Source organism: Colletotrichum destructivum, chromosome 11 (assembly GCF_034447905.1).
Source record: "Colletotrichum destructivum chromosome 11, complete sequence".
Classification (NCBI taxonomy): Eukaryota; Fungi; Ascomycota; class Sordariomycetes; order Glomerellales; family Glomerellaceae; genus Colletotrichum; species Colletotrichum destructivum.
Genome location: NC_085906.1, coordinates 182570 through 198611, shown reverse-complemented (window position 1 = coordinate 198611; position 16042 = coordinate 182570). Strand labels below are relative to the sequence as shown.

The window sequence follows — 16042 nt, the reverse complement described above, 5'->3', positions numbered from 1 at the left end:
GATATCATGCCTTTTGCATGGGCTAATTAAGGGATAGGCTGCAAGCCTTGGGCGATGCTCTGGAATGCAGCGTTGGCACACAAGGGATGAAATCCTCCCTCTTGGGAAAACTCTTTAAAACCTCACTCAAAGTCCTTCGCCTTTCCCCCATGGGCCCATGAGGATCCGTTCTAGAGGCCGCTTCAGTCGCAGCCCTACTCCCACAATATAACCACATCATGGGCATCATCGGAGGGTACCCGGCACGGCGCTTCAGCCGCTTCACTAATACGGCTGCTGTGGGCGTCTTTTTCCTGTTCCTGTGGGTGTTTCGTGAAGAGCTGTGCCTCGACCGCGCTGGCATGGATTCGAGCCTTACATGGATTCCGCGACTATCCCACCAGGACGTCTATGACTTGGAGCCGATCAATTCCGACGTCATTCGGGCGGTTTGCGACAAGACAGAGTGGGATGCGGAGAAGGCGATGCGGGTTGTGTTTACATGCGACAACAACGTCGGCGGAATCGGCAACATCCGCAATTCGATCTTGAACTGCGTGCGATACACGATGCTGGCTGGGGGCTCGTTGGTCATGCCGCGCATCTTTGAGCGCAACGACTCGGACATCTCCCACATCCGGACGGGGCGGCGACAGGAGATGGAGTACCTCTTCGACAGACAGCACTTCATCGACTCGCTGCACCTCTCGTGCCCTCAGCTGCAGCTCTACAACGACACGGACGAGGTCTACGAATCCCTGGGCCCGGCGCGAACATGGTCCCTCGGCCTCTTCCCGGAATCCCTCGTCGACGAAGAGCATGTTGCCAGCACGGGTATTGCGGAACCGGAAAAGTGGCAGTCTCAGCTGTACCGGTGGCTCGACGAGATCAACAACACCACCGACGTCGCGCCGACCGGGCGTCCCACGCAGGGCCCAATGATGGTGGACCTCGGCCGGTCGTACCTCACGTACCCGATCAACAGCGACGGCGAGGTCTTCGCGACGACATTTGGCACCATCCTCGAGTTCCGCGCAGATGTCCGGCGGCTCGCGAGCGCCACGATCCTCAGCATCAACAGGCACTTTTTCGGCGCGCACCTGCGCACCGAGAAGGACGCACTCGACAGCTGGAACCCGGCCGACCCGATGTGGGAGTGGTCCGAGTACAGCAAGCAGACGGACGCCTTCTTTGACCAGGCGGGTCGGTCGGGCCTCTCGGTCATGTACGTCGCGTCCGGGAACGAGACGCAGGTGGCGATGCTCGAGGCGGACGCGGTGCCGCGTGGGGTGCGGGTCGTGACGAAGCAGGACCTGCTGACGGGGAAGAACCGCAAAAGACTAGATGCGTTGACGTGGGATCAAAAGGGCATGATTGACTTTCTGGTCATGTTGGGAGCAGCGCAATTCGGAGGCGTGGGACACTCGAGTTTTGCATGGAACGTGGCGCTGAAGAGGCATCTTTTTTCCAAAGAGACTTCCAAGGAGAAGGACGCGTTCCTAAAGGGGCCACAGATGCTCAGTGATGACTTGAGTCAGATTTATGGCGTGCCAGGGAAGTACCCCGAGTATGCGGCATGTTTGTGGCCATGATACATCCGTACTGTTGCAGCTAAGGTGTATTAGTTGAAAGAAAGACAGTTTCTTGTTCATGCATAATAACTGAAGATGCATTCTAACATTGTCAAAAAGGCTTAGCAAATGCCCGTAAACAGGAGGCTAGCGGAGAGAGGTATTTTGATCCTACCTGCCTGTATTGTCTGGGAGACGTCCACCTCGAGACCAGCCGGACCCACGGGTCGATTGCGTGCGAAGACCAGCCCTGATCGGGAAGAATTTGGCCCTGCGCACCGTCATCGCCGAGAAGGGGAGAGGCCGATCGGGAGAGCTCTTCGAGGTGAGACAGCCTGTCTTAGGTCGCCTTGCGCATGAGCTTGTTGAATTATTGATGGAGCGTCGAATGAACCACGCTCTAGGGCATTTTAAATCGAACGTGGCCCTAGTTGGGGTAGTATTCGATGCTGATTTGGGAACCAGCAAAGCCATTCGAGCGCAGCTTATTATGGATGAGCTTGAGAGAGGTTCGGGATGGCGGAAAGAGACTGTGGGACCACCGCCAGCATCACTACCAGCACCACCTGTGACCAAAGTTTGAATGGGTGAAGTCGAAGTGGTCGTGTCTCTGGAGCTGGCAGAGGAGAGCTGGGTGACGGTGTTGAGAATTTCCTCGAGACCTGCAGAGACTTCGACCTCGGTTATGCTGGTGTTGGAGGGAGGAGCAGCATCATCATTAGGTCTGCGGGAGCCCTGCATACTAGGAGCCATCCTGTCCTTGGTGGCCGATAAGAGTGCGCGCTAGACGATGAGAATAACCGTCAGCCTTCATTGCCTGCTTGCATCGTGAAGGGTGTCACCAAGGGTAAGCAGGCACCTTCCTTTATATCGAACGGATACGGATACACCGAACGGAAAAAGCCTGCTTAGTAGGACGCACCCAGAATCTCTGGGTGCGTCCTATGTATGGTACTTCCTGGGCGTCAGGTATTCTCAACAGTCTGATATACTAATCAGGAAGACCTCCTACCACCAAGTCAAATTTTACCAGTATGGGCCGTCGATCAAGTTACTAGTATTATACAGTCTCCAGCTCAAACAACAAAATCAGCTCTATTGCATTCATCCCGCTGAGCTCCCAGGTCCTTAAAACGCCTCTTGGCGTCGTATTGCTTCACATACACACGCAGGCTTTGACGTTTTCATTCTGTTATTTCCCCCTCAGCCCTATCGAATGTTCAAGTCCTATCTTCATGAAATCTTACAGGAATCTGCTTTGGAGCGCTGGTGAGATTGTAAGAGTGAATGGGCTGCGTTTCAGGATCACAGTTCTCAACTTGATCGAACCGTTGCAATAGTCTTGTCAAGACATATGCCGCCTCGGTCAGTGCGAACTGCTGTCCCAGGCAGATACGAGGGCCACCATTGAAGGGAAGGTAGTCCCATCCGGGCTTCCTGTTAGCCCAACGATCCGGGTTGAATGTTTCCGCGTCGTCACCCCAAATGTCCTTTCTACGATGCATCGCATATACAGAGTAACCGATTTCCGTGCCTTTCTTGACAAAAACGGAACCGAGGCCGTCTGTGCCACCTCCTTTAGGTAGTGTTGTATCGCGAGCAGCTTGGCGTGCGTTGAGGGGCACCGGGGGGAAAAGGCGCAGTGTTTCTTTTAGTGTATGCTGGAGATAGACGCAAGATTTTAAAGTCTCAAAAGAGATATCTCGGGGTTGCTTGTAGGTGCCAAAGGTAGTGATGATCGTCTCTCGCAATTTCCGGTAAACCTTGGGATTACGGGACAGATTCCAGAATGCCCAGCCCAGTAAGCCGGCTGTGGTGTCTCTGCCAGCAAGTAGTAAGTGCAAGAGCTGGTTTCGAACCTGAATAGGGTCGGTCATGGACTCGACGAGCTCGTACAAGAACACATATGTGTTTCTAGCCTTCCTGGTGGTGTCCTGGATGTCCTTGCGTTGCAAAGCATCGTGGACAAAGCGGTCCACGAATTTGTGAATTTCAAGGATGTCCTCTCGGAAGCTTTTGGGATTGTACAGCCAGTAGAGTCCGGATAATCGGGTGCGGATTCCCAGGACAGCCGTACAGCGATCAAACGCGTCAACAATCGAGCGCAAATCCGAGTCTCCTGTACCAGAACTAGTCTGGATCTGGGAGTGAACACTGGTACCAAAAAGGAACTCAGTGGCGGTATCAATTGTGAAGCGGAAAAAAAGAGGCTTCATGTCAATAACTGAGGTCCATCCTGAGGAGTCTGTTCTCAACGATTGCATCATAAGTTTGAAATGGGTTTCTTCGAGCTCAAGGTCTGCGACCTGCGCACGAGCAAATTGCGGTCGAAGAAGCGCTCGAGAATGTTCCCTTTTTCACTTGTTAGTATGTCACAGAGAAAGTGTCTCAAGAGAGACGTCTACCAACATACCAAAACTTGCCGTCTGCAGTAAAGATCCCGCCACCTAACAAAGGTGCAAAATTGTCCCGCCGAATTGGCCCAATCTCGAAGTCATGGAACTGGGTTGCGAGAATAGCCTGGATGTTGAGAGGATCGATTGTCATGATCTGTTTGGTGCCCAAAATGGTCTGCTCGTAGGTATGATCTTTCTGCTCTCTGTAGATCTTCAGATACTCGGTCGGAACCTGACCTTTCCAGTCTGCACTAAGCAGCCTTGCAATATGGTCGATGCCACCCAGACGTTTGTTGATTCTAACTGGCGCACGCTGACAACCGAGGCGCTTCTCACTTTGTGAATGGAGGCTGGCCGTCAGCATTCGCTGCAAAAACCAAAAAACCGCAAACGGGACCAGGAGGTAGGCTCCGAATCTCGCGAGGTACCACATTGTGCAGTGAAACAACGGTTCAAAGAGTGTGTGCACTAAATTCGTACGGATATTTGTTTGCGTGGACAGTGGTGTGAGAATATTTACATGGACTGCGGCGATGGGAGTGGTGGGGGGGTCAGTCAGGCTTTAAGTCCACTAAGCAACACTCTCCCACCCTGTAGGTTAAGTAAGTTTATCCGAGATTGCCGGAGCACGTAGGTTTGTGTGACTGAATTGGTTCGCGACCAGTTTACAGTTCGCCGAATTGGCTAGCGCCCAGCACAGCACAGCACAGCACAGCACAGCACAGCACAGCACAGCACAGCACAGCACAGCACCGCACAGCACAGCACAGCACAGCACAGCACAGCACAGCACATCGAGCACGATCGCAATCTTGGTGTCTCTTGGACTTGGCAAGAAAAACGGGCCAGGAAACTAACTTGCCGTGTTTGCCGGTCGGAAATCACGGCTCCGAAGGTTCATCGCGAATGCGCTCCGATCCACAATTCCCGGTGTCGGCGGCTGTTGAGGCCCGGCACCGACATTTTTTGAATTTCTTTAGTTACCTCATCAGCAGAGTCAAGTAAAGTCAGGTCAACCCACACGCTTTGGGACACTGTCCACACGCGCAAACACCTAAAACTCATATTCCCCTCTCATCACCATCACCACCCTCCAACTTCAACCCATCACAACAAAATAGCAGCCTTATCTTTAGTCACCGCACTACATCCTCTTGAACATCCGTCTACCGCCACCATTTTTCCCGCCCTTGCTGGAGGAGCAGGCACCACTCTTGACGGGGTTGTTAGTCTTGACGGGGGTGTTGGTCTCAACGGTGTTGTTGTTCCCTTCACTGGACGAGCCGCTGCACTGGAATGGACGCGGTCCTATATATCATTAGAACACAATGCAATCAGAGAGCGGGGACTGGATTTCAAGAGATGTCGTACCAGGAACACTATAGCTGGACGGGTATGGCTTTCCAAAATTGTTCCAGATCATGACGGTGACACCAGGGTCATTTGCCTGTCCCTTGTGTTAGTCTCGAGCGCTTCAAGTCTACAATGACCTACATACCTTATACACTCCAGGGATTGAGACAGTAGTTGGTGTTTCAGCGCCGGTGCCACCAGTTACACGGACTTGCGCGCATTCCATCTTGCATAGTAAGTCAGCACACGATGTTTTATTGATCGAAGAATATACCCACATAGAACTGTGCGTCGCCAGGCTTGGAGGCCGAATGCAAGGCGAGAATCTCGAAGCGGACAAGGTAGTCCCCGTTGGCGATGCATTTGGGAACAGTTGCCTTTTGAATCCCACCAGCAGCAATCTGCATTCGTGTTAGTAGGGTACGTACGTCGTCAGGCTAAATCTCGACCGAGATGTTGTGAATCTGGGAGCACGAGGGCGGAAAGCATACCAGATTGTCAACGCCCCATTTGCCTACACCATGGAATTAGTCAAGCCCTCCAGAGCCATATTTTCATGTCAGGAAATCACAAACCATTGGTGTAGCCATCTTCGGAGATCTTGAACCAACCATCGCCAGGGCCAGAAGATGGGTTCTTGGTTGCATCGGACACCTTCTTCATCCACACAGACACTGGTCCCTGTTTTTTTTTTTTTTTGAGGTAAGTCGTGTGGCTGAACTGAGGTCATGGGGATTCCAGTTTTAAGTACCTTGTGAGAAGAATCGATTACTTTGTTGTCGGCAAATTCATCAGGCCCAGTGCCTGATAAAGGTGGCGATTAGTAATCTCGCTTTTCTGCTTGCAGTATCGAGCACGTACTTGTCAATGTGTGAAGCCATGCTCCCGTCACTTCAGAGCCCGCCTCAACGGTGTGAACGTCTGAAGAAGATGTAAAATATCCTACGGGAGCGCCGTTACAAGCCATCGAGTTCGAATTCACGTCGGAAATAAACTGGAACATGAGGATTAGTCCTTTTTTTTTTTTTTTTTTTCGAGAAGCGCAGTGTTTTTTTTTTTTCTGGTTCATACCGAGTCATCTGCTGGCATGTAGATGCCCGATCCCTGCGGGTGTCCGTTGAATGATTGCATAATAGTATGCGCCAATGCCACGGTGGCCAGGGGGGGAAGAAGGTGTAGTCTCATCTTCAAATTCGTGCTGTAGCAAACGAGAGAGTTTTGAATGGGAAAGTTGGAATGAGAATCTTAAATAACAAACTTAACGAATGGAAATCTTGAAAGAGAATCTTAAATGAGTGTCTGAGAAGCTTCAAGCAACCGGTGCTGGCCTACAAGTAAGCTTCACTGTTGATCGATGGCAAAGGCAGGCTCTTATATAGATTGACAGAAGTGAACTCGACTTCTTTTGCAACATGTCATTGAGCTTAAGCGAGCCACAATCAAATGAAAATTTCAATGCTGTTGCAATGTGGATGGTCTTCCCCCCCTTGTTACACATCACTGGCGGCTTGAATCTGTGTTGCGGATTTATTGATGATTATGTGGCGGCCCATTGGCTTGAAACACCCTCTTTAACACATAACAGTTCACACATCGCCACCTGGCAAACTGTTAGGAAGGTGTTACTAGCTCTAATCTTGCCGTTATTATCGATAGATGGCGACCTGACGAGGTTGTAGGTAGAAAATCTTGCACCTCTGCCAGGTATCTTCCCTGCTAATTCAATCCCCTAGTGATCAAGGTACTTTGCGACATTTCACTCCAGAAGGGCGTACTACATTGACCCTCCCCATGTAACCTGGCATAAAAGTACCACACTGTAAAGTGAGATGCGTCCATTTGCCCAATCTAGACTTCGCTGCATCGCGCTCGGCTAAGGCGCGGCGAAGCATTCGAGACACGTAGTTCACCCGTGAGTAATTTCGGTTCCTGTTCATTTTGAGATGCCTGTCGTTCCCTTCTTGAACCGCACCAAGGACAGAATTCTCAATTGGCCGCGGGCCCTATCTATTGCTCACCTACACCGATTTTGCTGCCACCCCCTTATGCCTACACGGCAGCGCACAATGGCAGACATCGACACACGCGATCTATATCGATTTTGCCGACACATCACCAAATGGCCGGGAGGCGTTTCAGCCTGAGACTATTTCCACAGGGCTTTGGTTAAGGAACTGTTGTCAGGCGTCCTGCAGCTCGTCTGAGGTCACTAATGGGCGCACCGCCGACGATGAACTGCTGCTGTCACCGCCGCTCAAGCTCCCCGTGCCGGGGTTGCAAGCAGTTCACAGGGTCACTGTTACAGCAGTCACAAACTTCACCGCGACAAGGGACTTTTCAGTATCACATGGTCGACGAGGTCGGGGTTTTAGGGGCAGTTTAGGGTACCGCACTGTAAGACATTAGCAGCAGAGTATGGCTCGTGTCAATCTAGGATGCAGCTCACCTAACGTACCCTGTCCTTAGTAGCCTAACCAATATAGGGACCAGGCATACCGGGCGAAGCTTTGAGAGATTACGCGCTAAGAAGGGGGGTATTGTTAAATTGGAGGGCAAAGAAGCACACGGATATTCGGGCTTGGCTGGCTTCGGTTGTTCTCCTTAGTGTGTGAGTCAGGACTGGGGCGGCATACAAGCCGCCGTCTGTTGAGCAAGGCGCACTAACAACCTGCCAACAAGTACACATCCGACTTGGTCTTGGTCTTGTCTATATTTCTTCGTCCTTTTAACGCCTCCCTCATCACCCGCCTCAGTTGCAGCTACACTGCAGTACCCAATCCCTGCGACCCCTAGCTGAATGGCGTATCAGGTATCTCGGACTATTTCTTTTTGACTGACAGTTGTGACAGCAATCTGTACCCTATATGACTAAACTTAAGATGGCGACCACAACAACTATGCACGGTTGACTAATCATGGTCTACCTAGGGTGAAGTTGTGCTGTGGACTTGCTGAGGAGCGAGTCTGCGTATACGATGGAGCACGTGCTGATATTAACCGCTCTACCCATGTAAGTTAAGTGACAGCCGGCACGAGCACATCGCTTAGCACGCGCGCACGTAAGAACCACAAAAGGTCTGCTTCTTTTGCCGACGCTAGAATATCTCTCCACCACAGCCTTTGCGTTCACGACGGTGCACGCGGCGGCCTATAACGACTTGTCATTTTCTACAAAGGCCAATCCAGATTGTATGGTGGTGATTGGTGTAAGTCAAACCATCCACTCTCAGGCCCACCCCCCCAAAGTGTATCAACTGGAATAAGCGTATTCCCCTCAACACCATTCCCGTTCAAGTAACTATTGCCGCGGACGTAAAATCCAGCTTTAGCGACATGAGACGAGTCAGTGAGGCTGGCATTCCCATGTCCGCTACTTCTACGGACGCAATGGTTGGTCAACTTCTGACTTCCCAAGAAGCGAGACTAGAAAAGACCAAGCTTACATTGGACTAGGTGGCTCCATCGTATTCATGTCGCCTACATCATGGGGTTTGTTGCCGCTAATACTTGGACTTAACCGATGGACGTGCCGCGTTATCCTTATTCACGACGGGCCGGATCTCGGCATTCTGGGCAACGGAGTCAAGCGTTTGGCGAGCGGAAAAAAACAGAAGGAAAAAAAAAAAAAAAAAAAAAAACCGCACAACTGTCGCCAATAACAACTGACAAGGCAAACCGAAAAATCCCTTCGAGGGTCATCCCAGACTGGCCATTGTTCACTGCGGCGCTTCCAGCTGTTTCCCGCCGGGCTCCGACCTCCAGCCTGGGCCCTCAGCGTGTCTCACAACCCCTAAATCCTTACCCTGTGTGCCCCTCGCCTGGAGCCCTCCGAATGGCTAGCACAATGGCTAGGTAAAAATATTGCTGTGGCCCCTGTTACTTACACCGAAGTGTGTCAGCAGGCGCGTAATTTCCATTAACGTCAAGCACCCACATTTGGCCCCCCCCCACATTTGGCCCCCCCCCACATTTGGCCCCCCCAAAAACGAGGGCATTCCCACCAACATCAGTATGTTCAATTAATTACTGACTAGGCCTAGATGCCACTACAATACAGCTTTCAGCTTCACTAGGTATATCAGACTTGCTGGATCCATCTGTAATATCCTCTTTTTCGCCAGCCTCAACTTAGGCCTTCTAGATGTCCTTAATGTTAGCAAACTTAGTGTTTAAATCCAGCTAGACTGCCTTTCTTTTCCTAACTGCAGTGCTTGTAACCTTTACTTGCAGAAGCTCTAGCTTATGCTAGGTAGTAGCTAGCTTATATGCCTGCTTACTAAAGCCTTTTTTTACCTTTATAAACAGAAGGCGTTAAGTAGAGGCATTATTATCCAGCTCTATAAATAGCTTCAGTTAGCCAGCCAGATCCTTCATCTTCCTTAGCGTTAACTATACTACTGCAGATAACGCAGATGCCTATCCTTTAGCTTCTTTACTTCTAGACTACCTTTTGCAGGCCTAATCTAATAGCCCTAGTGTTAATAGGAGCATTAAAGGGCTTATAAGGGGCTTAGCTATAGAGACAGGCTATAGGCTAGTATATTTCTAACTACTTTTAATGTTATCTATTATTAAGCCTGCTAGATAAGCCTTCTAATAACAGCCTATAAAGTTCCTCTTACCTATAATAGTAGAATTATTCCACTAACTAAAGTATCTAAGCTCCTTCCTATAAACTGCCTTCACAAAGCTAAAGACTAACTAGTTAAGTAGCTAAAGGATATAGGAGGTATATAGTAGTAAAAATAAGAGATAGACGTTATTAATATAACATATCTATATAAATTCTATTGTTATGTAACTCCTATAGCTATTAATAACTAGCAGTCTAGCCTCCTTACCCTAGGAGGCAGTCTAAAGGATAGTCTAAGGGATAAAGACCTTCTGCAGCCATTTAACTATAGTATTGTCTGTAGTCTATCTATTTTCTATTGCAGTAAACTACTATCCTTTATAAAGGCTAAGATCTAGAGGAAACTACTACTGCTAGACTATCTTACCCTTATATATAATAAGGGGATTTAAGGTATAGCCTATAGCAGAGATGCACTTAATAATAGATACCTATACCCTTAATCTAGGCTGTTTCTTATAGACAGACTTTATCTCAGCTATCCCTAGCACTAGCCCATTAGATCCCTAGCCCTTAAGGATACTAGTCTTATCTATGTTATATCTGTTAGCTAGTTTAATACCCTTAATCTCTAGTATAGCAAGGAGTTTAAACTAGTCCTTAATAACCTTAGTAGATGCTCTATTAATACATCTAAAGTCTATAGGGCAACTTCTTTAGACCTTAATTAATAGGTTTCTTCTTTTAAAGCCTTAGATCTATTGCTTTCCTAAAGGATCTATATCCCCTATAGTATAAAGGATCCTTTCTACAAATACCTTTACCTGCTAATAGGTTAGAGCAAGCCTAAGGGCATGCTGGATTTGCACCTATTCAGCTAGCTTAGCCTCCTAATTAAAGGAAAGCCTCTAAAGGTCAGAAAATGCAGCTACCCTTGCTTAGGTGCCTTAAAGTTAATAACAAAGTGTTAATCTTAGGATCCCCTATTTAGAGGATGCCTTATAGATAGACTAGCCATTAGCAACAGCATCTAAAGCCTAGTTAACCTCATACTTAGTGTATTAGCCTATAAAGACTAGAAAAGGGTATATAGAAAAGATAAAGCCATTTGGTTAAGAACTGTGAATGTTGTAATGTGATGAAGTTGGAGAAAACAGGAGGCTGGTGGTGGTGGTGAGGCATTTTTGGGGGGGCCAAATGTGGGGGGGGGCCAAATGTGGGTGCTTGACGTTAGAGCCTGAAAGCAGTTTAGGGCTGGCAAGCAGCTTGGAAGTGGTTTGAGCCGTGCATGAACGGACGATCTCCATCTGGTCTCTGAACGTTTGTAGAGAGAGGGAATCGCTGCTGGGGGAGCTCCCTCGCTTCGGGAGAGGACCATCTTGGCTTTATAGATAAAGTGGGATAGGAAGCGGACGAACATGAACGGCAGGGGCATATCTTTTGGTGCTCTGAAGTCATCATTCGAGCCGATGGGCCAACTATCATTCCATGCATGCAATGACGCCTGGTTGCTTTGAGTCGGTGGACAAAACTTCCGAGGGGCGGTTCTTCCGTGGGTTCTTCCGTCAGAGGAGCAGGGTCGCATCCAACATCACGAACCATGGTACATTACAGATTGTCAGAGTTTTAACAATAGCTCATCAAGAGGTATATGTATTTGGTCTCGAGTGGAGTCATGGACTAAGAACAAAAAAGAAAAAAAGTGTACAGAGTGAAGTTGTCAAGCAAACTTGACATTAGAGACATCAGACCCGGCATGAGTGCGTTGTGTTTGGCATCAGAGTCCCCGCGGCGAGGGACGGAATACGAGCCTCGCTTAGATGCGGACGGAGAGGCGAGCAATACGGCTTATGCGTTTCATGGCCCTGAGAGCCCTCTTCCTGTAGCAATCGTTGTCCTCCTCGGTGGTGGCGGAAGTGGCGGGAGTGGCGGGAGTCTCCTTAGCCTCAACCGCAGGGACGCTGGGTGCCAGCGCGTTGTTACCCGCGCCCTCCATGGCGCGAACACTTTCTGCCCAGTCCGAGGTGCCGTTCTCCGGGTCGGGGTCGGCGGGAGTGCAGGCCTGGGCGCGGCCTGGGCCGCCGACGGGCTGCCACTCGCGCTTGTCAGTGGCGGCCATGAGGTTCTCGGCGGCTTCGGGGAGCCAGCCGTTGATGAAGTCGCCGTGGAAGCTGTACGAGGGCCCGCTGGCGAGTTCCAGGGGCGCGACACCGTTCCAGCTGCCGGCGGCGGACACGTCGTAGCGAACGGAGAAGCGCAGCTGGGGGATGCGCTTCATGCCGGTTGGGCACCAGTTGCTGTTTTGGCGGTGCTCGCCGCCAGAGTAGGCGGTCGCCATGGTGGCTGGGTTGAAGCAGTCTTGGAAGGTCAGGATGGCCTGGAGGCGGCCGCGGTCGCAGGTGGACGTGGGGAAGGCCGAGGCGTCCTTGGTGCCTTGGCCGCCGCCGACATTGCAGAACCATTCGAGCCTAGAGCGGGCGTCGACGTCGGCCTGGGAGTTGGCGTCGGCGTTGCCGGCGACGACCTTGAAGTCTTGGGGGAAGGTGACCTCAGCATCGCCAATGTTGTTGTAGTAGGCCTTGAAGGAGAGGGGCTCGATGGGGATGCGGTTCTCGTTCTTGACGCCGTACAGGGTCGGGATCCAGTAGATGGACAAGTCGTTGGGATTGTCGTTGGTATTGCAGCCCGTCTGTGCCTCGGCGCTGGTCTTTGTATTGACAGTGACCTGGTCCGAGCCGAAGAAGGTGTGCATGTGGCTGGTATACTGGCCGGGCTGGACGATAGGGTCGATGTTCTTGCGAAAGGCGACCTTGGCGTTGATCTGGTGGTACGCCTGGGCGGTGCTCGCGAGGGCGAGAGCGGTGATGAGGAAAGACATTGTCATCATGGAATGGGGTCTGGTGTTATTGGGAGCTTGGGAAGGATTGTGTCGACAAAGTGTTCAACTGTATTTTCGAGGGTTCAATAGTATGTTGCACAGCAACGAGTAAAAAGAAGCGAATGAATGAGAGAAAAAGATCCAGAGAGTGAAAGATTCTCTGGTAGGAAAAAGAATGATAGAAAGATGGAACGGGAGATCTCGACTCTGTTGCGACGGCTGAAGCCGCCTCCTGTACTTTTGTATTCCACGATGATGGCCCCCAACATGGCCGGACCGCCTTTGACGATGCCCATCTCCTCGCCTCCCCAGGGTGTCTTTGGGAAGCCTGTAGTCACCCTACTGTAGATTCGGAATTCGCGGCACAAGGCCAACGCTGGGTTTTGATGGCCAAGACATAGCTGGATATTAGGAACCGAGCCTCCAGTCTCACATAGGCGACACTTAGGTCGGCTTTCTCGGGTTCATGTACTACCTATGGGTATAGTGCATTAGCGCACTCTATCCAAACCGCCGAAGCGGCTTTGCGAGGAGAGGGCCGGCCTACTAAGGCTTAGTTTATCCCGAGTGTGTAGCTTGTCGTGCCGCGCACTATATACTCGAAACGCCAACAACGACCTAGAACTAGAGCTAGTCCTCGGACATCTGTCGAAAGGCTTTAGCGCCCCCGCTCTAAAAGACTTGGCGGCGCTCGGCTGCAATCATAATAGGAGGTAGGTTCCCAGATCCGGCTTGGCCCCAAGTTTAGCACGTGGGGCCCCTTAGAGCTTATATAGGTAAGTAAAAGCCTCTTATTGTGTCTACCCCCGCATATAACCTTATGACTTATAGAATTACAGTAATCCCACTAAGGGAAATTGACTATCAGGCCACAGCAGGCTGCTAGAAGTACTCTCAGCGGGGATGTGAGGGTTGGGGTGGGCAGAAAATACCTGGCAGGGAGCTTTTTCTTTTGTCGGATACCATCGTATGTACCTGCAGAACAGATCATCCACATCCTTAGGGCCCAGTGACGGATGTGGGTGAGCTTCCCTTCATCTGGATGGCGGGTCAGCTACCCATGCGGCAGGGTTTCCAGGTCGATGACCAGGAACTGTAAAGAGGCATGAGGCTCCTCTCACTTCGCCGCCTTTGAGCTGCCATTTGAATGCCAGAGGTAAAAAATACACAGTTCCAGAAAAGGGAAGTTTACCAAGGTGTAAAGAAACTCAAGAATGCCATATTAAGCGATGAAACATTTATGTGGGTTTAAATACAAGGCGGTTGGATTGGAAAAAAAAAAAGAAAAACAAAAAGAAGAGAACGCAAGATATCTCAGACTCGGGAGCTTTACAGGTGGCAGCTACAGCACAATAAACGGTACGTGTGCGTTTTTGTTACTCCTTTACCTCAAACTTTAATCTCAAGAGCTCCTTCGAATTCTTCCACGCAATCTTCTCCCAATCTTCGTCACTAACAAGCCCACTCGCCTTCAACCGCTCCATAAACCCCCTTGCCACCCCGTACTCGGCAAACGGATAGTCGCAGCTGAACAAGATTCTCTCGATCTTGGTCTCTTGCAACAGACAGGCCATCGGCGCAAGCGAAAACATCCCGCTCGTCGTAATCCAAATGTTCCCATCCCAAACCTCTCTCAGCCCGCGCTTAGGTGTCTCGGAGGCAGGCCACAGCCTGATGATGCGGTCAAGCATGAAAGGTAACATCTCACCCATATGTCCGATGATGATCTTGACCTTGGGGAATTTGTCGAATATGCCGGCCGCATACAGACGGAGGATGTGGACGCCTATACGGGAATGCCAGCCCCAGCACCCTAACCCTATGGCCTTCTCAAATTTGGCGTCATAAGGTCCTTTGAAGTTGACTTCCGTTTCGGCCTCGGGTGAAAAGGTTGGGTGAATATAGATGGGCACATCTAGCTCCTGAGCCGCTTCCCATAACGGATAGAACTGCGGCGAATCAAAGAAGCTTCCATCATCAAGGTGGTTTGGCGTCAACGCGCCTACAAAGCCCAGATCCTGCACGCATCGGCGCAATTCAGTTGCCGCCTTGGAAGGGTCGTTGAGGGGCAAAAGCGCAAAGGCAGCGTAGCGGTCGAGATGCTGGACGATCTTGGAGTAGGTATCATCGTTGATAGCTTTGCAGGCTTCCGGCTCAGGAATCACCTGCAGATGGGAAAGGACTGTCATAGCGACGGATGCACTGGCCATGTCTTGAAGTCGTGCTGGACCAATGTCGGCGAGCTTCTTTGGTATAATAGGACCGTATTCCTGGGAGCTAGGACGAACGTATATGCCCCGTCGCTCAGGAGCGAGGGGCGAAAAGAAATGCTCTTCAATTCCGATAAGAGGCGTCATCATGTAAATTTGAGTAAGATTGTCTTTGTGAGGGTGTGACTGAGTCGGTGTGTGAGTGAAAATGGTTTTCAAGCGGTTGTCTGTAGACTCTTTTATACCAAAGGATAGTAGGAAACTCCTGGGAATGCATCACAAGTGTTCGGTGTCGGCTCATTAATCGGCTCTGTTGTGTGATAACGTCGATGAGTATATACTAAAGCGACTAGGAGTATTTACTTCATAGAACTCCAGTGCCTCTATGCCAGGCCCGGGGCGGTAGTTATAGTTGGGCCGAGCCCGTGCCGACAGCCATCAACATACCGGGCCCGAGGAGGTAGCAGTTGTGTTAAGCAACAGCTTGACAACCATCAATGTTCCTAATAGGTTCATGGTCCCCGTGAGTGCCACTGACCAAAAACATTCCTCTGACGCGTCGCCGCATCGTACACCAGACTAATTTCATACATTTTGATGGAGATAGCCCTTCAGTTATGTTTGCCAGAACAAGATGAATTTAGCCTCACAGAGCCACCAGACATATCCTCGGACGGCTGTCTTTCTCCTGAATACGACAATGAATCACATGATACCCGTATTCTGTCAATTGCTATGCTTGATGAATGAATTTCCCCCATTCCAGTCAAGCGGGATTCTGTCTTGTATTTACTACTCATCGACAGCTCGTGCATATCGCTGTGGCTAGGAAATGCAGTTCCAGCACCCTTTTACCCAGAAGCTGGCGTCAATCCAACAAGTACTGCTAGCACCCACACTGTAAGGAGGTGTAGCCTGCGTCCACTTGACTTTGAAGCTACAGTTGTCTTCACAGCTTAATTAGTGCGAGTATCTTGGGAAACCTGGGTAAATGCCCAGGCAAGAAAGTTTAGACAGCCACGTACTTCCCGGACTCTCCGAGACAAAAGCGGATATCACGGCCCGTCCTATACCATCAAAGC

The 16042-nt window shown here is 50.4% G+C and overlaps 5 protein-coding genes across 5 annotated transcripts; 1 reads left to right on the top strand and 4 right to left on the bottom strand.

Moving 5' to 3' along the window:
* Positions 1-218: 218 nt before the first annotated feature.
* On the top strand, positions 219-1571 carry CDEST_15245 (Putative GDP-fucose protein O-fucosyltransferase; the record flags this gene model as incomplete). Its single annotated transcript, XM_062931401.1, has 1 exon — positions 219-1571. The coding sequence occupies one exon, from the start codon at positions 219-221 to the stop codon at positions 1569-1571; it is 1353 nt and encodes a 450-aa protein (XP_062787452.1).
* Positions 1572-2514: 943 nt separating this feature from the next.
* On the bottom strand, positions 2515-4466 carry CDEST_15244 (Putative cytochrome P450). Its single transcript, XM_062931400.1, has 2 exons — positions 3964-4466; positions 2515-3902 (listed from the first exon to the last, which is right to left on the bottom strand). The coding sequence occupies exons 1-2, from the start codon at positions 4377-4379 to the stop codon at positions 2771-2773; spliced, it is 1548 nt and encodes a 515-aa protein (XP_062787451.1). The 5' UTR covers positions 4380-4466; the 3' UTR covers positions 2515-2770.
* A 300-nt stretch (positions 4467-4766) lies between these two features.
* Positions 4767-6718, bottom strand: CDEST_15243 (Putative auxiliary Activity family 9). The gene is made up of 9 exons (XM_062931399.1): positions 6371-6718; positions 6161-6293; positions 6051-6103; positions 5875-5980; positions 5791-5813; positions 5578-5700; positions 5445-5525; positions 5318-5393; positions 4767-5254 (listed from the first exon to the last, which is right to left on the bottom strand). Exons 1-9 carry the CDS (start codon positions 6482-6484, stop codon positions 5091-5093), a joined length of 873 nt encoding a protein of 290 aa, XP_062787450.1. The 5' UTR covers positions 6485-6718; the 3' UTR covers positions 4767-5090.
* Positions 6719-11688: 4970 nt separating this feature from the next.
* Positions 11689-12922, bottom strand: CDEST_15242 (uncharacterized protein; the record flags this gene model as incomplete). Its single annotated transcript, XM_062931398.1, has 1 exon — positions 11689-12922. Exon 1 carries the CDS (start codon positions 12757-12759, stop codon positions 11689-11691), a length of 1071 nt encoding a protein of 356 aa, XP_062787449.1. The 5' UTR covers positions 12760-12922.
* Positions 12923-14126: 1204 nt separating this feature from the next.
* On the bottom strand, positions 14127-15110 carry CDEST_15241 (Putative 2-amino-3-carboxymuconate-6-semialdehyde decarboxylase, metal-dependent hydrolase; the record flags this gene model as incomplete). The annotated part of the gene is made up of 1 exon (XM_062931397.1): positions 14127-15110. The coding sequence occupies one exon, from the start codon at positions 15108-15110 to the stop codon at positions 14127-14129; it is 984 nt and encodes a 327-aa protein (XP_062787448.1).
* Between the last annotated feature and the right edge of the window lie 932 nt (positions 15111-16042).